General features: G+C 41.2%; 1 protein-coding gene across 1 annotated transcript in view; it reads left to right on the forward strand.

The window, feature by feature from the left end:
- Positions 1-12,356, forward strand: part of cfap46 (cilia and flagella associated protein 46) — a gene marked incomplete at its 5' end in the record, with an annotated part of 75,397 nt that extends 63,041 nt beyond the window's left edge. Inside the window, 7 exons of the mRNA XM_080449614.1 lie at positions 677-756; positions 954-1,048; positions 5,096-5,208; positions 7,253-7,331; positions 7,855-7,991; positions 11,800-11,901; positions 12,229-12,356. Of these exons, the coding sequence (XP_080305740.1) occupies positions 677-756; positions 954-1,048; positions 5,096-5,208; positions 7,253-7,331; positions 7,855-7,991; positions 11,800-11,901; positions 12,229-12,350 (728 nt within the window). The 3' untranslated portion in view covers positions 12,351-12,356. The remainder of the gene's footprint in view (positions 1-676; positions 757-953; positions 1,049-5,095; positions 5,209-7,252; positions 7,332-7,854; positions 7,992-11,799; positions 11,902-12,228) is intronic.
- Between the last annotated feature and the right edge of the window lie 13,206 nt (positions 12,357-25,562).

The following is a 25,562-nucleotide window of genomic DNA, read 5'->3' on the forward strand; positions in this document are numbered from 1 at the left end:
AAAACGTACGTACTGTACGTATGTATGGACAGACGTATGTATGTATGTATGTATGTATGTATGTACGTACGTACGTACGTACGTACGTACGTACGTACGTACGTACGTACGTACGTACGTACGTACGTACGTACGTATAGACGGACAAGCCAACCGATCAATACAGCCTTCCTTAGAGCATTGCCGCTAGCGGGACTAATACAAACAATATATCGTACTGTTGCTATCCAGCTGCAAATACAGTACAGTATTTAAATATAGAAGCAGGCCATAGATATATTGATTTATTTATTTGTCTCTGTATCTGTGTGAAATTACAAGGATGTGGCAGTCTGCTTAGCAAGTCACGTTTCTAGCAAAGTCCACGTCTGATAATTATGCTAGGGTTCAGATTTGTTTCCTTTAGAACCAAAGCATCACTCACAGTAGTTACTCTAGTTTTTAATGTTCTGTGCTACAGAGAGGGCAACATATGGTATATTTTACCCATGATTAAAATTGTATTACATCAAAATGTCATGGGCCATGCAAATATCCTTGAAGTGAAGTTTGTGGAGGTCAAGGAGTTAGAATCAGAAAGAAAAAGAAAAAAGTATTGACGACCAGTCAAAATGCTGCTTAATTTATCCCCTCAGACAAGCGCTCATGTATTAATTCTGCATCCTGTTTATGACAGTTGAAAGCGACAACAAAAAGGAGACCAAAGGTGGCAAGGCAGCCAAGGGGAAAGGAGATCAAAGCAAAACCATCAAAGTGGTGAGTTCAGTCATTAATCTGGGCCTGCCAGATACAGGCGGCAGTATTACTCTTACCAGCAGTCAGCACTGCCAATTATTTACCTCTACCGCTCTTTTAAGTGTGGCTTTTCAATCAATTACATAATATGTTTTTGTAAAGATCCTATTTCAGCCAGGTCTGTGAGCATTTATCATGTCTCATGCCCTGTCTTCCAGCCGCCCGCTGTATCTCCTTCCCCCTCCTCCTCCCTGACTCTTTTCAAAACCTTCTTATTGTTGACTGCTGCTGGCATTTGCAATTGTAAGAGAAAGTAAGTCTGAAAATAACTGAAATAACTTATTGGATATCATTTTCTACAGGTGCCAGTGAATCGTGTCTTTCCTGTGAATGCAATCCCAATAGACACACGTCACTTCAAATGTATCTTTTTGTCTGTGTTGTAAAAATTCTTATTTTACCTCTATATTTGCATATTTCTCCTGTATTGATATCGATGCCCTTGGAACATATATAAAAATGTCTTAGAAACATAGACCAAGTTTATGGTGCATGTGCTTTATAACATAGACATTGCCTACATTAGACATAAACCTCCCATTTCTTGCAAAACACTTAAACAAGGTCACTATTGATTTGTCATAGTTATGTGGTCCTGTATATTGTCGTTGAATTGCTCAATATTGCACCACTGTAACATGGCTCAGTTTAAAACCTTCCAATAGTATTGATAGCCAATGCAATTGCAATCGTCCAATGCCATTATGCAGTGTGTGGTGACATTTTTCACATAAAGTCATTCTTAACGGACTACTAAGATATTGTGGATCTTTACGAAGGCACTCTTGGTAAGTGGACGTGACCGATGCAAGTGGATCTGTGGACATGAATCACTTCCAAATATTATTTTAGTGCCGCCTGCATGTTGAGATTACAGTTTTTATTTTCTCTCAGGACCAGTAAAGCGATTTTAACTGGCCAGTGGCTAGAGACTAGATTTTGCATTATAACAGACATTGTGCATAATTATGCGCGTATACATGCAAGACCTCTTCTTGTATTTCTGCGTGCTTGTGATGGTGGAAAGTAACTAAGTACATTTACTCAAGCACTGTTGAGGTAAATATTGTACTCCTCTACAATTATTTGAAAACTTTAGGTACTAGTTACTTTCCAGATTTAGATTCTTAAAACAAAACATACATTTACCTACAAGCTCATAAACCGACCTACAAGCTCACAACACGTCATACTGTATATTTGTTTTCTCAAATAACATTTTGAATGCAGGACTTCTAACAAGAGTATTTCCGCATTGTGGTATTGCTACTTTAGCTTAAGTAAAAAATCAGAGTACTTCCTTCCAGCACTGCTTGTGATAATCTTCTCTATCCCTTTGGTATATTCAAAAATAGCAGATCTACAAGCTCGTAGCACGGCACTGAGTGCCGCGCTACGAGCTTGTAGATCTGCTATTTTTGAAAAATCTTGAAAATGTGTGCAAATCTTTGAGTAATATATTCTTTAAAGCGAACTTTTGTAACTCAAGTCTTTGCTTCTGGGGGGTGCCTGGAACAACACATTTTGAGATGGGGGTCCGCTGCCAAATACATATTATTTTGGGTGGTCCTTGACATGAAAAGGTTTGAGGACCACTAATATTGCAACATAAGTTTAAAAAAAATACCTTTTGTTTAAAAGACATTTGTAGAATCCCCCAGAAGCAAAGATTTGAGTTACAAATGTTCGCTTTAAAAAACATATCTTCAAAGATTTGCACAATCTTTCACAATTTTTCAAAAATAGCAGATCTACAAGCTCATAGCGCGGCACCGAGTGGTACCACGCTATGAGCTTGTAGATCTGCTATTTTTGAATATACCAAAGAAATCATAAAATGACACAGATGCGTTCCCTGTCTTAATGGGTTAAAATACGATAGCCTGCTGATAAATGATAGCGATGTTTTCAATGCCAGTGCATCGATCTAATCTGCAGTTGGATGGATCACGGCAAGTAAAAAATCACACCCAGTGTGAAGTGGGCGGTGTGGTCATCACAGTGGTCATCATAGTGATGGAAGCTCACTTCAAAAAAGAAATACATTTATTGAAAAGAATCTTTATTAAAGTCATATTCTGATGTGACTTGTGTATCGATCTGTCGATCGATCTGTACCTTGCCACAATTCTGTCTTTGAGTTCTTCGGGCAGTTCCTTCGATCTCATGATTCTCATTTGCTCTGACATACACTATGAGATATACTGTCTTATATAGACAGGTGTGTGCCTTTCCCAATCAAGTCCATGTGTCTCACTAGCCAATCACAGCACCTGACACATACACCGTAGTATAACATGATGAAACCCAGTGTGAAGTGGGTGGTGTGGTCATCACAGTGGTCATCATAGTGATGGAAGCTCACTACCAAAAAAAAAATCATTTTTGGAAGTCCATAATCTTATTTATAGGTTATTAATGTCATCATGTGTCTCGCTAGCCAATCACAGTGCTGAATAGAGTCAGCCAAATAGAGTCAGCCAATCACAGTACAGCTAGGGGTCTACTAATGAGCCAATCACAATGCAGGAAACTAATACTAATGAGGTGTCCCAACCCCACTTATAGGGGCGGCTACACCGCCCAAAAACCTCTCGCTTTAGTGCCCGCGCACGAGCTGGTCTCTTGTTGTACCACAGAGGAGGTTTTTTTTCCCCTGACACTTGGCAAGGAGAACTGTACAGTGATTAATGTCCCATTGGCTGAAACTCAGCCGACTGTTGACGGGTCGTGCCACATCGTCTGTCCCGTCCTCGACACCTTTTTAGAGTGTCCTTCGTGTCGCCAACCAGCTTCTCTTACAAAAGCCTTGCCTCAGCATCCCATTACAAATCCACTTGCAATTCAGATTTTGTTTTTTTATTCAGGATGTCAAGTGTGTGTGTGGGGGGGGGGGGGGGGGTCTGTGGATGCCGTTCTATTTTTGGGTTAGGGTTGGGTTAAAGAATTAACCCATTAACACATTCCATGCCAGAGTTTAATCTCATAATGTACTCACCAGTACCAGCGTTTTATTGTTGTTTTTTTGTTTTTATCATGTCGCCACAGACCTCGCTAAATAAGTTAAAAGTGCGCGTTCATTTGGTTCTAAACACACAGCGGATCCGTGAGAAACGTCCAGCGAAAACAGTTTCCAAATGCGAGCCGCCATCTTGAAGCTACAGCCGATACACGCTAAACAGTGATCAGCGAGGAGAAAAACAACAAACCGAGAAAATCGAGTTTTAAACAGGATCCCAGACAGGAAGCGGATACGATCAAAAAAACCGGAACCCGAATAATTCCGTTTCCGACCGAAAACCGGAAACGGAAATGGATCAAAAAAATTCGGAAAGTGCACCTTGGGCGATTAACATGGGAATCGGCGGTTCGCGTAGATCTACGCGACTGGCACGCTGCGGCTTTAAATAGGTTCGCGTAGATCTACGCGATTGGCATTCAATGTGTTAAGACCGGGAGAAGTATCTGTGTCATTTTTAGATTTGAGCGAAAAAGCATTATTTTTCACTTTGGCTATTCAAAAATAGCAGATCTACAAGCTCATTTGAGCTTGTAGATCTGCTATTTTTGAGAAATCGTGAAAATGTGTGCAAATCTTTGAATTATATATATTTTGAAAGCAAACATTTGTAACTCAAATCTTTGCTTCTGGGGGGTCCCTGGAACAAAATATTTTGAGATGGGGGTCCGCGGCCAAATACATATACATTTTTGGGTCCTTGACATGAAAAAGATTGAGAACCACTGACATAGTAACATACGTTTTTTTCAAAAAACAGTTAGGATTTAGAAGATATATTAGAATCGACCTCAGGTCTTAATGGGTTAATGTAGTGAGTATAATAAAAGGTGTGTGTGTGTGTGTGTGTGTGTGTGTGTGTGTGTGTCAGAAGGGACCAGTCTGACAGAGAGGACGAAGATGAACCTGGAGAACCTCAGCCAACATTTCACTGTGTGGGAGGGCAGCAAACGAAAACCCAGGTTAGAGGTCAGCATTCAGCGGCGCTACAAAGCCTCACATAATCCATAGATCACTATCAATATACCATTTCCATAGGCGCTTCACATCACATTTCACTAAGCCGCAGCCCCGTAACTCATGTGGATGCTGTGATAAACGTGACACGACATAATGAATACTTGTCGTCTGAGTGTTGGGGCCGTTGTCCGTGGTCATGTCACAGCATACTGGGAAAATACCCTGCACTGTTGGAAAATTAATGAGCCTTAGTTCAGCTGTAATAATGAACATAAACTGTTCTGTGTTCCCCTATGCTAACCCCAATCCATGTCTGTCCAGTCTGTCCGAGGTTGAGCAGCTGCTGTGCAAATGCTGCGCCTTCATTTACCTGGGAAGGGAGCGCTTCATGGCAAACATCCCACCCACCAAGCTAGCAGCACTAAACCTATCCGGTACAGTATCTGATTGTTCATTTTTACTAATACGGTAAATCCGGGATAATACCTACAGTTGCAATTATACAATAATGTATTTTCCCATTGGCCTATATCTGAATTGAGAGGGGATGACCTGAATTGAAATGTTTTTTTTTCATGGGTCATTTTAACACGGCTTGGAATTAGGTCTGTGTGTGTGCGTGTCAGAATCAGAATCAGAATCAGTTTTATTGTCACATCACAGGTTTTCAAGGTAAAAAAGTGGGTGAAATTCGTTTTTGTTCCCATCGCAACGTTAGTTTCCATAGAAAGAATAGGGGGGGAGAAGAAGAGGGGGTGGGGGGCAAGTGGGAAGGCGATCAAAACAAGAGAGCAACAGAAGGCCAGACAAGTTATCTACATATTTACAAAGTACCTGAGATAATAAAAAAATAAAAAAAATAAAACTAAGGTGCCTGAGCATAGCAGCAATGTATGTATACTGTGCATGTGAGTGTGTGTGTGTGTGTGTGTGTATAGCAATTCCCTCTTCAGCAGTGTTAAATCAATGACATCTTATTACAGCGTCTCCTGTAACATTTTCACAGCTCCAAGGAGAACTTGTAAAATGTGTCTGACCATGAGAACGTCAAATGAGATCTTTTTTTCCCCCGATGAACTTTAACATGTTTGCTAGACTCCTTGTGAAATGCAGCGCTGTTGTTACATTGAAATTTGACAACGAAAATGTGGAGCCCTGCGTTATGCCTATAGCACCAGCCCATGCCTTGCACCGACAGCAATATCTGCACATTAGTCATCATGCACATTAAAGTCCAAATTCACAGCAGTTTATTCTGCCTCATCTTGTGACAGCAGACATGATCACTGTGTCTTATCAACCTGACATTAGCTTGTCTCGACTTATTTACAGTATATTGGGTTATGTTGAGCAGCCAACTCAAGTTCACTGATTTAGGACAATGAGACTGTGCACCCCAACATAACCCATTTCCAAGTTATTTTATTCCAGGAGGCTTGATTGTTTACTCCCCCCAGTGTGTTGCTTAAATAAATTGCCCATCCCAAACTGCCTTTTGGGCCTTCACACCTTTCACATGTTTCACAGAACAGGTGTGGATGATTTATTTATTTACTTTATATATTTATATTTATTCCTGTCAATCATAGGCAAACAAAGGTAGGCCTGGCTTAATTTGATGTGATTGACAGAGATCCCGCTGGCTTTACGCATCACCCTAGGCCACACATATGTGCCACCTGCTAGCCTGGCATTAGCGCTGCTAACTATAGTGTGACTGACACCATGACCTGAAAGTCCAGCTGTTACCTCATAACACTGTGACTCTTCCTTATTGTACAAGCCGGCAGGAGCATTATTATCGCAGACAATGGCAAATGTATTGCCCTAGAATAAAGGCATCTTATTTAACGCAATGTATGGATTCTTGTTCTTCGTCTTGGTTCACTGTCTAGGTTGTTTTAGGTCACTTTACTTTATCATATTTAGTTAAGCTTTCGTCACCAGTGTTCATTCCTCCTCACAAAAAAAGTGTGGATTATGGTCAGGGATGCAGTGAAGTCTAGACTTGAATCATTTTATCCACACTACAGTATAGGTACTGTAGTGTGGTCATAATACTGTACCTCTATTTGTTCTTAAAGATAATAGTAATCCTCCTATAATCCTCCTATCATTTGACAAACCTCTGTAGTGGTGTAGTGGTGAGGCCAAAATTGGTTCTGCTGTTTCTCCTCAGTGGCTGGAGCAATTGATCTGAATTTGCACACAGCCACACGTTTTCCCATTACACGAAATCTCAGCTGTTTATTAGCGTTTTTGTGTTCGCTGGCTCCCGGGTTGCCAGATCATGTGCGCATATCTCCCCCACGGGCATGGTCTAGTTATTCTATAATAGTCCTATAAGAAGAACAGAACTAAGAGATGCAATTTAATTAATGACACCTTTTTTACTGTATTAGAAGATTTTCCCTAAAATGAGCATTTCAAGCTGCAGTAGGTACTGTATGGTAGTAACAGCTACTTTTGTCTCCCCAGAGTGCCGGATGGCTCTGCTCTTTGACCTGGTGCAGAACAGTGCTACTAGTCTCCAGTCAAACACTGACATACATAAGAGGTAACTCAATTACTTTACTCAATGAATCTTGCACCGACCCTTATCTCAAACACTTTCAACCTGGCGTCCCTATTTTGAGCATGTTGTTATAGGACTAACCACTTAACCCATTAAGACCTGAGGCGATTCTTAAAAATGTTTTCTAAATCCTATTTTTTTTTTTGAAAAAAATCGGGGAAAAAAAAGTTTCAAGATTTTTCTAAAATAGCAGATCTACAAGCTCATAGCGCGGCACTATGAGCTTGTATATCTGCTATTTTTGAATAGCCAAAGAAATCTAAAGTGACACAGATGCGTTCCAGGTCCCTGTTTTCTACATTAAATATCTTTGTCGAAAACACTCGCTCTTCACAGCCCCAGAATAGGGATGCGAAAGTAGCATTCAAGAAGTTATGTGGTTAAGAATGAATTAGCTCGTTGATTCTGTCTTTTGATTACTTTTTTCTTGTCAGCAACCATCTCTCTTGATCCATCTCTCTCTTTCTCTGTTGCTCCTTATGTCCCTCTTTCTGTTTGTCTCCAGTGCTGGTCTCCTTGCTCTGGACAGACCCCTGGAGACGGCAGTCCTCCTGAGCCTGACTGGGGTCCGCTGCATTGTCCTCAACCAGTGGCACAGCAGCGTTCAGAGGAACACACACGATATGGATTCAGTCTTGGACGGTGAGTGGGTGTTCCACACACATATTCAGCATACCCATTCACTCATTTCTGATTTGAATGACAATGTGGGAAATGCAAGTGGTGGAGGGGTTTTGATTGATTGATTGAATATTTTATCAGGCAAAACTATTTAAAACAGCACAGTTACATTTAAAATAGTTTGTCTAAAAGGTCCGTTCAAAAAAGTCCTTGCGGTCTTGTTTCCATTGAGGTCCTTGGTATTCAATTCATAGTCATTTATAGTGGCACCACAGTTCAAATATCAATACAAAAATATAACACTATGTACAAACAAAAAACAAGAAAAGCAGGGGGGAAAAAAATATAATGCTATATGTACAAGAAAGGGGGGGGGTCGTCTGTCTAACGGGAAAATAGTACTACCTCCTTTTTTGGCCTCCTGAAAGGTGAATTTTCAGGGTTGTTTTAAATGAGCCCAGCGAACTGCACTTTTTGACGGATGGGGTTAGACTATTCAAAACATGGGTGGCAGTGATGTAGAAGGAGAATTTGCCCATGTTTGTTTTATGGGTGGTTGGTACCAGATCGTTGTTAACGCTCCCTCTAGTTTTGTGACTGTGGGTGTCGCTAACTTTTTGGAGGTATTTACTCAGATATGCGGGGGCAAATTTGCATTTACAATTTTGAAGACCAATCCCATTTTTTGTTGTTTAACCCTGTCTTCTACCCTGAGCCCAGCCTAAGCTGGAAAAATGGGTGGGAGAAAGGTGGGTCATGGGCCCCAGTCCGAGGAGTAGCCGAATTAGTTTGTTTTGGGAGGTTTGAAGCTTAGTCTTCAGTGACATTGAGATGTTGGAGTACCAAGAGGTGCAAGCATAGTCAAAGAGGGGCTGAATCAGGGCCCCTGAAAGGGTCATGAGGGCATCCTTGGCGACAAAAGAGGAAACTGCCCATAAATCTGGTTCTCTGGTTAAAGGAGTAGTTCACCCCAAAAAAAACTTATTTTCTATCAATTACACACCCCATGAAGCCTTGAATTCATGGATTTGTTTTGTTTTTTGTCGCATTCCTAAGCCAATAATTTGATGACTGTGTGCATTTCCGGTAGGAGACACAAAGAGTCTCCTTTGTGTTTCCTACCGGATACATTAGCCGATAGGAGACGGTAATCAATTTATTGGCTTAGGAATGCGACAAAACCCCAAAAAAATCCATGAATTCAAGGCTTCATGGGGTGTGTAATTGATAGAAAATAAGCATTTTTTTGGGTGAACTGCTCCTTTAACTCTTTTGATCACCTTTGTAGCCATGCTTTCACCTGTCAGGTATTTGTCAAGAATACAGCCCAAATAGGTAATCTCTTCTTTGCTAGAGATAATTATGTCATCGACATTGACCTTGAAATCATTTACATTCATCTGTCTGAGGGAATGTTTGGTCCCAAAGAGAATGGATTCAGTTTTTCCAAGGTGTAGTGACAGTTTGTTATCTGTAAGCCAATTACGGATTTTGGAGAGTTCGGAGCTGAGAGCTTCCTCAACTTGCAACTTGTCCTCTCCCGAGATCAGGAGTGCTGAGTCATCAGCGAACAGGAACAATTTGCAGTTACAGGCAGCATTCATGTCGTTAATGTATAGAAGGAACAGTAACGGCCCTACAATGCTGCTTTGAGGAACCCCGCAGCTCACCGGGAGGAATGAGGACATGGTTCCGTTGATGTCAACCACTTGTTCTCTACCCTCCAAGTAAGATCTCATCCAGTTTAGAGATGTGCTATCAAAACCAATCGCCCTCAGCTCATCAAGTAGAATTGAATGGTTTACAGTGTCGAACGCCTTTTGGAGGTCCAGCATGACCATGCCGCAGTATTTGCCCGAGTCTACCTCACGTTTGATGTAGTCGGTCAGATACAGTAGCCATGGTGTCAGTGGAGTTGGAGGTTCTGAAGCCCGATTGGAATTCAAACAACAGTTTACGCTCGCTGAGGTAATTGTTGATTTGTTCTTGAATTAATCGCTCTATAACCTTTGAGATGGAGCAAAGGATGGAAACAGGCCTGTAGTTCCCAGGGTCAGAGTGATTACTCTCGCCAATTTGAACTCTTGTGGGACGTGACGCTGGGTGGGAAATGAAGTGAAGCCATATGGCGTAGAAGTATGCAGATGGTCATGCACTAGACAGGGCATATACTACTAGGAAATGGGGCGTGACAATTGCCACTCGCCATGGTCCAGGGCTTGGTACACAGTGTAAGCTGGCTTGGGTTGAAGAAGTTAATAGGATTTGAGAATGTCTCCTCCAGAGCTTTTATCATTGATGCCGGTGTACGTTTGATATTTTGTTCACCGTTTTGGTGAGGGGATATGCAATACGGGGTGCTTTGAGTACATATGACTATGAAAAAGTCAGCTGGACTCTTCATCTGTGTCTGCTCTGAAACTACACTACATACTATACAGCACAGAACTTTAAGAAACAAATGAGCCAAACTGAAACTGACAGACAACTTTCTCAGACAACTTGTCTCATGGACAGGTCACACAGACAGGTATACACGGACACAACAAATGACTGCTGCGTGGATCTCCTAGGCAGATGTTTGCTCAAGGTGCGCATTGGGCTTATAAACTGGGCTTTACACTGAGAATAGTCTTTTTACATCATCTGCTGTTGGTGGGCTGTTTTAGGTACCGAGGACTAGGAGCCATTGTTGACGACTCTGGACCGCCCGCACATTCACTTTCTTCTCATTCTTTTTTTGACCCTTTATTTTTGAATTTCTAAATTGTGTAAGACATACAGACATAATACAAGAAATAAAAAAATAAAAGCAAAAAACAAACAATCAAACAAAAGCGGTCATGGGACATTCAGTATTAATAACAGAAGCATATGTTTACAGGATTTGAGATACAATAGAGGAGAAATTAGGTTTCTGTGATTTTTCTTCTATGACACTGGAAATGACCAGTATTCCATTGTGAAAAGGGATCATTGCCATTTGATTGGTTATGATTGAATCCACCCACATCCATTATAATATATGCAGCCTAGCAGAAGGCACTTTGCTGCAGAAATTCCGCCCCTACTCGAGTCCCCAAAATACCAAGCATCTGTCGTCAGACTCGTCACCCCCCCCCCCCCACACTCACACACAGGCCGGATCGCCTGTTTCCTGAAAATTGGGCCCTAAATTTGATGTGGCTTTTGTTAGCACTAAGTGTACTAACTGCAGTACACTCTGCACCAGGATTGCTTTATTTAACCCGTTCAATCCGGGAACGCATCTGTGTCATTTTAGATTTTAGCTATAGCCATTATTTTTATACTTTGGCTATTCAAAAATAGCAGATCTGCAAGCTACGAGCTTGTAGATCCGCCATTTTTGAAAAACATTTGTGTTGAATACATGTATTTTTTTAAAACAACATTTTTAACTCAAATCTTTGCTTCTGGGAGGTCCCTGGAACAACATATCTTGATGGGGATCGGATCCCCATCAAAATATGGATCGTGGCCAAAAACATCATTTTGGGGGTCCTTGACAAGAAAAGGTTTGAGCACCACTGATATAGCAACAATAGTTTTTCAGAAATATTAAGACATTTGTTGAGACATTTGACAAAAATATATATTTTCAAAGATTTGCACACATTTTCACGATTTTTCAAAAATAGCAGTTCTACAAGCTCATAGCGCGATCATTGTTTGATCTGCTATTTTTTAGTAGCCAAAGAAATCTAAAATGACAGAGATGTGTTCCCCGGATTGAATGGCTTAAGATCTGATTATGCCAGTCACTGGAAGATTGTTAGCCACGTTACGGTGACACACATTGCGTTTGCAGGTCTTCTTAGAGCGGGAATGACCTCTGGACAAAGTGTTCATGCCTTGAGGAAAGGAGATGTGAATGGCGCGGACAGAGATCAGAAGGGCACAGGATTAAACGGTAAATCCCTCGCTGTGTTATGAATTGTGTGTGTGTATTACGAATGTGGCGTTTTTGTACAGGCATTCATTGACCGACTGTACGTTCACTCTCATCCTTCTGTCTCCCTGTCTTTCTGTGTATTTTTCTCTCACTCCGTCATCTCCCCTCATCTATCTTTATCCTCATTGCCTCTCCTTTTGTCTGTCTCTAATGTCTCTAATGTCATCTCAATTTCTCTTTTTCTCTCTCTGTGTCATCTCTTTCTCTGCACTCCCACTGGTTCACCCTTACCATGTCTCTCCGTCTCTCTTCCTCTCCCTCCCTCCCTGTGCCTTTCCTCCACAGATGCTGTGTCCCAGTCTGACTCCAGGAGTAATGGCAGCTCTGATGAGATCCACAAAGTGGCTCTTTCACTGTCGCCATTCAACTGCATTCTCTATGGTCTTCCTAACTTAGTTACAGTCTGATTCATTTGATTGCCCAGTTGAATTGATTTCCCCTGCTAAAGAACATTTGCAGCGTGCCGTACTGTACGTAGTCTAATTTTGTCATTCAAACAATAAGCACAGACTCGATGGTACAAATATCACAAGGGGTTTAATATCATCAAAGGAAAACATAACTATTGACTCTTTAAATTCACATTCCTCTTTCCTTGAATATTAATAAAATAAATGTTTTATAACATTAAGTTACATTTTCTGTTGTGTTATGTACAGTACATTGGCACCAGAGGACAAGGACTAGGGCTTCTTGGGTCATCAAAGAAGGAATGTTACTGCATAACACAAGAATGGGTTAGTCTGTTTTAGTTGGGAAAATGTGCCTTTAGAGATTTTCCATTTAATTTCAAGCCTTTATTTAAAGGGACTAGACCATGAATTTTAACTTTTCCTTCTTTTTCGTGTGTTTTTGGTCTCCCCTACCGCTCTTTTATCCCAAAAAACACCCCAGTTTGAACACTCAGGCTTTCACAGCATATCTGGGGTTTTCTGTAAATTGGTCTCAAAACAGACCAAACTGATTTTCACCCAAACGTGACGTCACGTTCGGTACAATCCCTTTTTTCAGTTCCAACTACTTTTATTTATTTATTTATTTATTTTCTTTAACTTTTTCCACACAGAACCAGGAGATAACATGCATACAAACTGGCTCAATAGCGCCCCGTGCCAAACAGGACAATGTGGTATTGCAGGTGAAAGTGCTTTATAAGCCAGAGAGAAGTTATTTGGAATGAGTATATCTGAGGCTTGATTTAGGCTCAAACCTTTTGAAAAACGTTTGAGGGACATAAACAATATGATATTAAATATTATATATATTTTTATTAATGGTGTAGATCCTTTAAACTCAGAGCCCATTGAGGGAAACCTCATTCACTTCCAAGAAGATGACATTGAAGGTATGGAATGCATTTTCCATGTATATTATGTGATATATAACGCGACACCATTGTTGCCTGGGTGACGCTCAACACTCCTGTGCTGCATTTGGTGTGACATCATATATTTGTTCAATTATGGACACTCAACACAGCAAAGTAAATACGACAAATGATTCTTTACCAAACAAAAGCTTTGTCTGCATGGCATCTGGGTGGCGTAGGGGTAAGTACTCAACCCCTGTGGAGGCTGTTGTTCGACTCCTCCGTGGTGCCTCGGGCATGGCCAGGTGCTCCAATTAATATAATTGGCCGTGTTCGTTGATGGGAAGCTGGCAGGGATTGGGTTGTTTGATGCTGCACTAGCAACTCCTACAGGTTGGTTGGGACGCCGGTTCAGCTGGGAGCGGAACTGGGAGAGAATGTGAACCTCTGCTTTCCCAGTGAGATTCCTCACTGTCGGATGAAAAAGAGGCTGCTGACAGGGGTCAGAGTGGCAGGGCCCATGTTGTGTAGTTCAGTGGTTCTCAAACTTTTTTGTGCCGTGGATCCCGAAATTTATATGTATTTGGCCACGGACCCCCATCTGAAAATATGTTGTGCCAGGGACCCCCAGAAGAGGAGATTTGGGGTTAAAAATTCAAAATGATTCAACATTTTCCAAACATTTTCACAAGGGTCCATTTTGCGCTCTGAAGAGTTAAAGATCTAATAAGGGTCCATTTGGTTACCAACTCCATCATTTAGCTGGGGACCACCTGGAACCCCCTCAAGGACCACTGGTGGTCCCCGGACCACTGGATGAGAACCACTGCATAGGATTGACAAAGAGGAGATGTGCTGAATTCAGTCTCTCCCTTTTTAGAATGCTGGCACTCCCATCATGATTATGTTTTTATTGCTTTATGGATGTTTACTCAAGCTTTGTCAACAGTATACTATATGTATAATAAACGCTGGACATGTTGTGGTAACTTATCTGGTATCTATGTGAGATCCTCTGATTACATGGAGACAAACAGATGCTGAAAATCTTCAGGGTGCTTCAGAGTCGGTACAGAGAACACATCTCTCAGATACCATTACATGTTGAGGTAACATGGACAAGTCCAAGGAGTCTAGAAAAAAGTCATCTAAAGCAGGTATGTTGTGTTGTATTATATGGTGAGTTACAGTAAACAACATACTGTCAATGGGGAGGGAGGAAAGCGTGTAAAAGTTGTTAATGAAGGATGATGTAAAGAGTTAAGATAATTTAGTTCTGTTGTACTTAATTGATTTGTGACTTTCCGAAATATTTTGACATGCCATTCTTCACTAGAAAGGTTGCACCCAGCCTCTCATTCACACTACAGCAAGTCAAACACAAGAAGGATGCCTTTCAGTTCATAAACCAGCTAAGAAGCCATGACTCATCTCTTCAATTAAATTGGGCTCAAATAATTTTAATTAATTGGATTCACGTTTGTAATTCCAATTTAGGGGATATGGTAATCAGAATATGCAATGCAACCATAAGCTTTTAATCCTGCCATTTCTCAAAATGTATGTTTATATTCCACTCAATTCTTAACTGTTAATTGAACCCTAGCATCCCTGTGGTGAGGCCAATATTAGTCGAAAATGGCTGCATCAGTCAGTGCATCACAACGTGATGAGTTGTGAGCTCGAGCTCGTAGATCGGCTATTTTCAGCAAATATTTACTGTAGAGTGAAAAAAGTATAGAGGGCCTAGACCCCTGAGACTCTAGTCAACTATGTGTATAATAGGGTTTACCTAAACATTGTGTCACTTGTGGGTGAGTGGGGAGTCAGTATGTGACGTCAATTTGTGATACAGAATGCCACTGGATATCAACAGCATGATCTCTAAGCCTTAAACTCGGATACAAGCTACAACACTGGGTTGTCCAGAATCAGAGGCGTTATACCCTAATAGAGTTGTAAGAGTCATTTCGGATGGAGTTCACTCCAAGACTGATTGGATTTGTGTGCTATTGCTGGAATGGACTTAAAAGAGTTTGTTCTGCCCCAGCTGGGAAAGATGCAAAAGGTCACCTTGGCAATAGACGGGATGCTTTTCTGAGGATAATTACATTTTTCGGGTTCAATGGCATTACGTTTATTTGGGTGTAAAATAATATATATCTTTATGTGTGTGTGTGTGTGTGTGTGTGTGTGTGTGTGCGCGTGTGCGCGCGCGCACCTGCTTGTGTGTACGGTATGTGTTGAGCAGGCTCCTCAAACATACATGGAATCTGTGGAGACAAATTGGGGAGTAAAGAAGTGGACAGAGATAAGGAAGGTATTGTACCACCTCAAACCTAATTACGCTTCATTGTGCGGAACCAAACATAACAGATTTTCCACGGCTTTATAACAAAGCATAATTTCGGCTTAAGGCCCAGCAATGAATCTGATCTGATTAGAGAAATGATTTTATAGGTTTCTGACTAAAATAGCCTTGTACTGTATATTGTTGCTGTCGGGTGGAAACCTTGTATGTCCAAAACTGTTCCTTTTTCACTAATATAAAAAACCAAAACATTTTATAATAGTGAAAATAGCCAAGTTCACAAACTTGTAAATCTGCTATTTTCACTACTTTTGTGCAACACTCTTCTATGATGATTTGATGAAGTAGGGCATGAATTTACGAAGCAACATAAAAAGTTGAAATATGGAGATGCAAGGTTTCTGCCCGTCATCAACAATATAGAAACATAAATTCTGGCAAGATGACAGCTACATGAAGGGCTCAAGTCTCATCCCATTGACTGCTGATGCCAATTCTGTATTTATTGCGTCAGTCAAAGAAACATACGCCATCTCCATAGCAACACCCTGAGTCATATAGCGGCTTTGTTTATGTCGAGCTCAAGATGAGCATTTGGCTCAAGGCCATAGTTGTCCTGTGTCCTCTGAACAGACATTGATAATGAGATTACAGTACAGGCCTGCTTACCCACAGACAACACAGCCATCATCATACTGCTCATGAATGCAGAGCAGTCTAGAGTAGACATTACGAACAATTTGCTTATCGCCAACCAATTATAAAAAATAAGAAGCAGTTAGTTCTTTGATGCCCCTCAAAGTGGATGACATGTTAGCTAACAGAAGTTCTGCTCCTACAGTACAAAAATGCACTCCCTTACTCACTCACTCGCGCACAAACTGACAAAGTCAGGTCTATATAGTGAAATGTAAGTTTCAACTAAAAAGTGTGTGTGTGTGTTTGTAGGTGAGAATGAGCTCTCCATTTTGCAGCAGACCTACATTCGTCTGGGGGCAGCCAGGAGAGCAGAGGAAAGGGAAGCCCAGGAGATGATTCGCAGACAGAGGTGCTGTTCCTCTGCACATACTGTAGTGTTGCCAACCACCTGAAATTCAAATAAGGGAGTCCCGGCCGGGCGTCCCTTAAATCACAAGAAAAATAAGGGACGCCTAGAACGCGAGCTTGTAGATCAGCTATTTTTAAACTGAAGTATGATGAAATAGGGCTTAAGTTGTTTATTGTTTTGTAATAATCTAAATCTGAAAATAACTAGTAACTAAAGCTGTCAAATTTAGTGGAGTAAAAAGTGAAATATTTCCCCCTGAGATATAGTGGAGTAGAATTATAAAATATCAAAACATTTAAATAACCAAGTAAAGTAAAAGTACCTCATAGTTGTACTTAAGTACAGTACTTGAGCAAATGTACCTTTTTTTTCAAAGGGCCTCAGACTCCTAGCTAAGATAAAGGCTATCTTCCCCCAAAAGACATGGAAAGGGTAATTCATACAGTACATTCATTTATTTAAGGCTCAATGACTGTAATTCCCTCCATGTGGGAATTGACCAGTCCTCACTCAGGCGCTTGCAGCTGGTGCAATATGCAGCTGCCCGCCTCAATATAGTCTAAACTTTTGGACAATGAGAGTCAAAGGGCTGAAATGTAAGATTGGTGTTAGGGGGAAAATCCATTTGAAAAATCATATAATAGTCTATTTGCGTATAAGGCAATAAAAACGTGGTCACATCACCCCGGTCTTGCCCTCACTCCACTGGCTCCCTGTGCATTTTAGAAGTCATTTTAAGCTTTAATTGTTTGTTTTTACGGCCCTTAACGGCCTGGCTCCTTCGTACATTTCTGAACTCATACTCTGGCACACTCTAAGCAGAACCTTGAGGTCGGCTAATCAGTTGCTTCTGCCTGTGCCTAAAATCTGCCACAAAACCAGAGGTGACCGAGCCTTCGCGTCATTGGAGACTTTAAATCATTATTGAAGACGCTTATTTTCCTTGGCCTTCACTCTAACTAAGAGTGTGTATCTGTGGCCCTTCTCTTTTTCAACCTCACTTATGTAACATTTTGTTTGCTTTGTCTTTTACTGTTAAGTTATTACTCTCAGAGTTGAGTTGAAAGCTATCGTAACCACGGATTGATTTCACCTCACAATGAAGTTGTGATGTGTTAATCTCACAATGAAGTTTAGCCAGAATTGACTCAATTATTCAGTAATGACTTTGGAGAAACTGGACAAAGCTGTGAATAGACTCTTGAAGTGGCAATGCTATGTAAGTCTCCCACAGCGCCATGGGCCCAGGTCCAGCTCTGCTGTCTGAAAACCCTGTATTTCAACGCCTTTCAATTTCATTTTTCTTACCCCAAGTCTGTGAAATGTGCTTAGTCTAAGCGACAGATTTCCCAAGCAAGTGAAACATTTGCTTGCCCTTTTTAGGACAAGTTGATTGTGAGTGGAATGGATGTTTCCCTTTAAGATAACCGTGAACCTCATTTGTCTTTGCACAGTACCTTACCTCACTTGTAACCACTGTAACCATGATAAAACTCTCAACATCTCGAGGTTTCCGGCAAGTGCCATTCATCATTTTGTCTCTTGTTTTCTAGTCTGCTGATTTGCTCCCTGAGTGAAGAGAAGGAGGAGCTTCTGACCTCACTGGGTGGCGTTTCAGCCAGCAAGAAAGATGATCGTCATCTATCCCGGATCATTCATGCTCTGCACCTCCATGATGATGAAATCAGTGACCTCATCAGTCAAGAGAACACCACACAGGCCTGTCTTCAGAAAGAGGTGGGTCTTACATTCATTATCTGCTGCCTTTATTTGAACATTTTGATTACAACTACTGCTGATGAAACTGAGTGGGTTCAATGTCAACACTGTATGACACCCAATGACCTAGAGTATGTTTGTCTGAGGGGAGGCCTTAAAGGGGAATACCACTCATTTTCAACATTGAACTATGTCTTTAATACACCTTAGAGCTGTTGTGTGGAAATAAGAAAAAAGTCCCCCCATGTCTTTAATACACCTTAGAGCTGTTGTGTGGAAATAAGAAAAAAGTCCCCCCCCCCCCCTTCTGTGTTGCCTAGAAAGGGATAATTGCTTGAGGTCATGTGATCAGTGACATACGCAGGGTGTACTTTTGGCTCCGACCCCTCAGCCAAAAGTACACCCTGCGTATGTCACTGATCACATGACCTCAATCAATTATCCAGTTCTAGGCAACATAGAGGGGGGGGACTTTTTAGACAGGTGACGAAGTCCCGTCTCTACACACAGCTTTGAGGCATTTGGCCTTAGCCCCGCCCCCATATAAAACGTTTGGGGAGTGCACGCCCACAATTCAACGTCGGAGACAGTGAGAGAGAGAGAACTGCATTTCAAGCCCAGACACTGACAAAGACAGACGCAGGTCAGGCAGAGATGCGTCATGGGCTGCTGATGCCTTAAGACATTGCTCATCGTCCGTCGCGGACACACATCCAGTGAATCGACCCTCGCCCATACAAATGCAAATGTTTGGCTTTGTCTTCACGGGGCTATCACCTGTACTCGCCTGGCAGGTACTCAGGGGTGAAAGTGGGTCGAAACGGGCCGATACGGCGGACCCGAACGTCGTGAGAAGAGGGGCTGTCCTGTCCCAAAAGCCCATGTTATAACCTGCCATGATGAATGTCCAACAATAAAACACAACATAAGTGTTAGTTTTCTTATAAAGTGCTTCTAAATCACTCCACTGTGTTTGTGTCAACGTAATCTGTGTAGTTTGTGGTGTTTAATTACACTAAGAGAGAATCTCTTGCAACTTCAAGCCGTGGTGCCGTCGATATATAACCGGATCATCCCACTACCCACTACATGCCTGACCTCGCAAAAAAAAAAAACTCCCACAGACGTACAGGGACTGACCTGCTTCACACCGTCACCCGTCTACACATGACATCTTATGTCATACTTCCTTGTTTCTTATTTCCACACAACAGCTCTAAGGTGTATTAAAGACATAGTTCAATGTTGAAAATGAGTGGTATTCCCCTTTAAGGCAGGGGTCTCAAACACTAACCCTAACCCTAACCCTAACCGGGTGAGGATGACCTGACCTAACGACCTGAGGATGCGGACACTGAATTTCTTCAGGCAACGGTTTGTCGCCATGTAGTAGATGCGGCCTGGGATAGTCTCTCACCAGCATCTCAAAGCATTTACTGACAATAGAGATGAAGGCGACATGCCTCTAATCATTCAGACATGAGACCTTGAATGCTTGGTTACTGGAACAATGTTGTACATCTTGATGCCTGCGGGGAACACAGCCTGGGAGAGGGAGCGGCTGAAAATGTCCGCAAACACTGGCCGCTAGCTGGTTTGCACATGCTTTGAGGATGTGGCCTGGAGCCTTACGGGTGTTCACCTGTTTGAAGGCTCCGAGAGGAACAGGTGCTGTTGGAATCCTCAGGTGGTGCTGACACTATAGTCCCTCAAGCCAGACAACTATTCCACAAGCTTCAAATGCTAAATACAGAGTCTGTACTACTACGCCACAGGAAGTTGTCATCATTCGTCATTTCCGTTCACAACAATATACAGTATGACAATATCTTCAAAATATATTTTTTAATTTCCATTTCTGTTAACAGCAACCGAGATATGCTTCGACTAATTCTATATTTGATTTAAAGTGGGACCAATTATTTTGACTGCAAAGAAACGGAAGTGGGGAAGAGTCTCTGGAGAGGCGTACATCCGCTTTACAGTATGTGCTGTTTCAGCGCCTCCATTGCACAGACTGTATGGCAAAAGCATTTGTAAGTTGTGTGAGCCAATAGCCTGTCTCGAGAGACTATGCTGACACTTGGCTGTTGGTGCTGTTAGTCTCCTTGATGCTGGCATTGGCTGGCCTGGGTGCTCAAATTAAAGGGCCATGTCTGTCCCCCAGGCCGGGAGTTTGATCCCTACCTTAAGGCCTTAAACAATTGGCCTTCCACAAATTACAGTGTTCCATCTATTTTGTTTGTTTTTTCAAGGCATAAGGAGACTGTTGAAGATCAAATTCATGACGCAAATAGACTATTATATGATTTTTCAAATGGATTTTCCCCCTAACACCAATCTTAGATTTCAGCCCTTTGACTCTCATTGTCCAAAAGTTTAGACTATATTGAACATATAGACAGCAAAATCTTTTCGATCCTTTCCACTTGAAGTAGGTAGGGGGAAACACTGCCTACAAAACAGCAGCATTTCGAGTCATCGCCCATTTAACAATTAGATTAAAAAAAATCACACCCTGTGTGAAGTGGGCGGTGTCTTCCTAGCTAACCACAATACTGAATGGAGTCAACCAATATATATGCTTTGATCTGAAAGAGCCACTTAGTGTCAGCATGTGTCTTGCTAGCTAATCACAATACTGAATGGAGTCGATCAATCATGTACAAAAGATAAATACATTTATCTTTTGTAAAACACACTTTATGATGGACAAAACCATAACTTAAAAAAAACAATAATTTGTTTTTTTTTAAGTTATGGTTGCTTATATAGGGCTATGCACATGTGTCATGTGACACTGGCCAATCACAGTCCTGAATAGATTGTGATTGGCCAATCACAGCGCAGGATAATTGTACAAATTTCCAAACCTCACTTTTAGGGCCGGTTTCACTGCCCAAGATATTTGTACATTTTTCCAAATCTCACTTATAGGGGCGGTTTCACCGCCCAAAAAACAATCTGCCAGTGCTTATAGGATAATACTGAGGTTAGGGCTTCCTACTAAGCGCACATTAAAATGGAAATCCCTCTGCTCCAAATTCAGTTTCCTTTCAGCAAGGCAAAAATAACGAGGTTGTTCACATTAGGCCGGCAAAGCCACAGTCACGATTCATGCAAATAGAAACATAATTGGGTGTAATAATATTGGAATTGTCGCTTTTCCAAGGAGGGGTGCATTTTTATTGGTTTCAAAATGTAATGCGCTGAGAGACTCAGTGCAACTCTGTAATAGTTTAATAGTTGTAGTGAAGATATTATTATCTTGTAATATATTATATCTCTGTATGACTGGTTTATAGGGGGGCGAGCGAGCGTCGTCACGCTTGAGTCCACGATGTCTTATGATAATAGGATAGCCCTGTGAGGCAAGATGGAGGTATCTTCCTTGCTCGTCTTCTTCTTTCTGGAACCACGAGGCTTAATCTCATGGTTTGTAGGTAATAGTTGAAGTACTACTGTATGTCAAGGTGTGTGTTGGACTAGGGTCTCATGCACCTTTTGGTGCGTGAGGAACAATAGATCCATAGAAGTCACCGTTACAGTATGACCTTCATCACTTGAAGTGCACATTACTGTACTGCTCTTGAAATGCTTTTCAAACAAAGATACACAATAAAATCATCAATGTTAATATTGCTTAGTGTATACAAATGTAACCAAATAGACCATAAGGGTATATTTGTATAATACAAACTTTATTTGTCTAGTATTACAAACATTTATTTGCAGTGTTTTTCACTGGTGAAAGAAACAAATGTTAGAATTTAGAATGAATATGCTGACTTACTGCATCATTATTTCAACATCTTTCAGGAATTTGAAAAGGGCCAGGTGCACTGAAAGTGAATTAACCCTATAAGCCATTTAAGGAGCTTGGTAATTGGGTTGGCTTTCAGAGGATAGATTAAACTCCTGTTGAAATACATGAATCATACAGTGAATTTGGCCCCCAAACAAGACGTAGATCAAAAACAAATAAAGATTTGCCTGACAGAATGTGTGATTGCGATGCATTAGTATTCCACAGTCTAGAGAACCTAGAGAAAAGTGTTCCCATCACTGATGTTTAGACCCTCTAACTGAACATTTCTCCGAAATAAATCATTACTTTTTTACCCCCCTGTGAGCCCATTTCAAAAGTAGGCCATCATTTGAAATATTTACCCTTCACTCACTATTGATTCCCACTGGCAGCTTAGGCTTTGAAGAAAGTAAACTGTCCGAAGTGAAATTAGATTTTGGTACTGCGTTTCTGATGTTCGGCTGTAGACGTTATAATTACCCAAGCAACAACTATGGATATTTAGCAACACAGGTCATGCTTGGTATTTCAACATTTTCCTAAAATTGCCCAAAACGATGAGAACCCTTATCCTCCTGTTAACACAGATTACAGAGAAATGCTGTTCAAAAAAAGCAGATATACAAGCTCATAGCACGGCAGCCGTGCCGTGTTACTCGGTTTGTAGATCTGCTGTTTTTGAAAAATCTTGAAACTTTGTGCAAATCTTTGAATATATACTTTATATACATTTTTTTTAAACTCAAATCTTTGATTCTGGGGGGTTCCTGGAACAACATATTTTGAGATGGGGGGTCCGCAACCAAATACATATAATTTTGGGGTCCTTGACATGAAAAAGTTGGAGCACCACTGATATACAGTAGCAACATAGGATTTAGAAAACATTTTTAAATCTGTATTTGGCCGCGGACCCCCATCTCAAAATATTTTGTTCCAGGAACCCCCAGAAGCAAAGATTTGAGTTTAAAATGTTCGCTTTTAAAAAAAGCCAAAGAAACCGTTCCCGGTCTTAATGGATTAAAGTAATTTTATACCCTAAAGGTCAAGCAGTGGTGAGTTGTCTAGCGTGACACCAATGAGATTTATTTGGCCTGTGGCTCTGTTTTTCCTGCAGATCCGGGACGTCCAGAAGAGGATTGACAAGGACAGGAAAGGGCCAGCTTCCAAACAGGACCTTAACAGGAAAATTCAGCAGCAGACTACACAGCTTGCAAAGGTTTATGCTTTCTGCCTCTCCCTCTACCCATCTCTTGATTCCGTTCTCTTGATCACCTGTCTTTATCTCATACTGCTTCATCTCTGACATGCTGTCCTTTGCTCCAGTGTTTCCCATACAGTGGGTCGGGAGTAAATGTCCCTTTTATTATTCATTTCATAAATTAAATGCTATGCATATTAATTTAACTAGCAAGGGTTTCAAAGCTATTCCACTTAGTGTAGTGTGCTTTTACATCATGCTTGTGACTACTTGCCAGCTTGCCATTTCCACTCACCCATAAACATCAAAAACATACAGCAACATAATCTTTCTCACTATAACACAAAAGACAAGAGACATGGCTGTTTGCCAGGCCTTTCAATCAGCCCAATAGTGCTACAGCTTTTGGTCCTAAAACCCAGAAGTGGGTACCATAGGGTTTTCGATTCATGCAGAAAATAAGGCACATTTGACACATTTTGTCAACATGAATTACACTTTTTGTAATACTGTATCTCCACCTTGAATTTTGAAGCTGCTAATGAGCTCAATTTTTTTTTCTATAAATAGATTGTTGTTCAAAAATGCTAACATTTTTGTTGAATATGGAGATTACGGACATGATCTTGTTGAGCAAAACGTGAATCCTTTGTTACAGAGGTTATTTTCTTATTTATGCTCATAATCAAAAGCATTTTTTTTTTTACATTTTAGGTGTACAGTACACATTCCACACAGGTGTACCTTGTCCCCACAACAAACTACACTCCACTGTACATTTGTCCTAATGGCTATGACTACTTATCATTATAAATCACCATGCCAATGGCAGGGCAATTTACTGTACTGCTTGTCCACTGTTCAAGGACATGCTGAAAGGACAGCTAATTGCTGGTATAGCTTTCATTGACATGTCGTGCTCCAATTCTCTTCCTCTTCCTATTCATTTTCAATGCCTTTAGAGAGCTCTTGACCTCAGGGTAACAAGAACACATACTGTACAGACATTAGTGCCGCAGTGTCAACAAACACATCAATCGCCATTGAAATGGTATCTCATTACCATCTCATTTCAGGTGTGAGTACTCATAACAACCACTATGAAGTAGGCCACAGTTCTAAACTCTGAGCTTCACACACTGGGGCAGTGATGCAGAGTTTGTAATCCAACCACATTCCACGCAGGGGAGTTTGCATTCTGCATTCTTACCGGAGAGTGGATGACACAGCATTTCAGTGAAAGATTACAAATCTCTTGCTTGTTTCCCAACAGAGCTTTACAATAATCCATTGCATGAGCACACTGCTAGAAATTCAAATCTCACATGAGCATATTTATTTGCCTTCACTTTGCTGCTCAAAATAGGTCCCCATTACTCAGACTGATTAGTGAGGCGAAACCTGCGGCGTTAGTTCAGGCAGACAAGTTACAACTCAAAGCAGTGCCAACTCAATAAAATATGCAGTATACTGTATACATAATATAATGCTCATATACTACATTCATGCTCACTAAATATTTTTAGTTCAATCCAAGGGTTGCCTGACTGAACTTGGAGGGTTGTCTGACTGAACTTGGAAATTCTGAAGTCTTTGGAAAACTAGTTAATTATATTGTAAGATTGCCTTTGTGGCTTTCCTGAAAGCCATGCAGTAATGTAAAAAAAATTGGAATGTAAAACAAAATTGTGCAGAGATGGGCAGGAAACAAAAGGCAAGAATCATACAGAATACACTATGATGGGTTTCTGGCAGACGCCATGCGTAGCCAACAAGGAATCCCAGGTGGCTTAATTTTTAAATGGAAAGAAATGGCTTAATCTGGTAAAAATCTTCTTTCTGGCACCCCCAGGCCAACTGCAAGTTAAGCACTTTGATATCGACCAATGCCAGTCTCCGCAGGGACATTGAGACCATGAGAGGAGAGAAGGACACATTTTTGCATTTGCGCCGCAAACTCCAGAAGGTGAGGGAACACACCGCTGCAATGTAATTTCCCTACTGTTGTCTGGATTTTGTTGAGACCTTGCAGTAGAATCACTTAAGAACTTCATTATGCATTCTATTACGCAGGAGTTACTCTCCGCACAGCAGAGGAAGAGAAGAGTTTTGGATGAAGCCATTGAACACATTGATATATGGTACAGAAAACCCTCAAGCACTTGGGGGTGCTCTTGTTTTCAGCCTGTCGTTACTCTTTGTGTGTGTGATTGACTTGCCTTT

Source organism: Gymnoscopelus braueri (genome assembly GCF_963280865.1).
Source record: "Gymnoscopelus braueri genome assembly, chromosome: 14".
Taxonomy (NCBI): Eukaryota; Metazoa; Chordata; class Actinopteri; order Myctophiformes; family Myctophidae; genus Gymnoscopelus; species Gymnoscopelus braueri.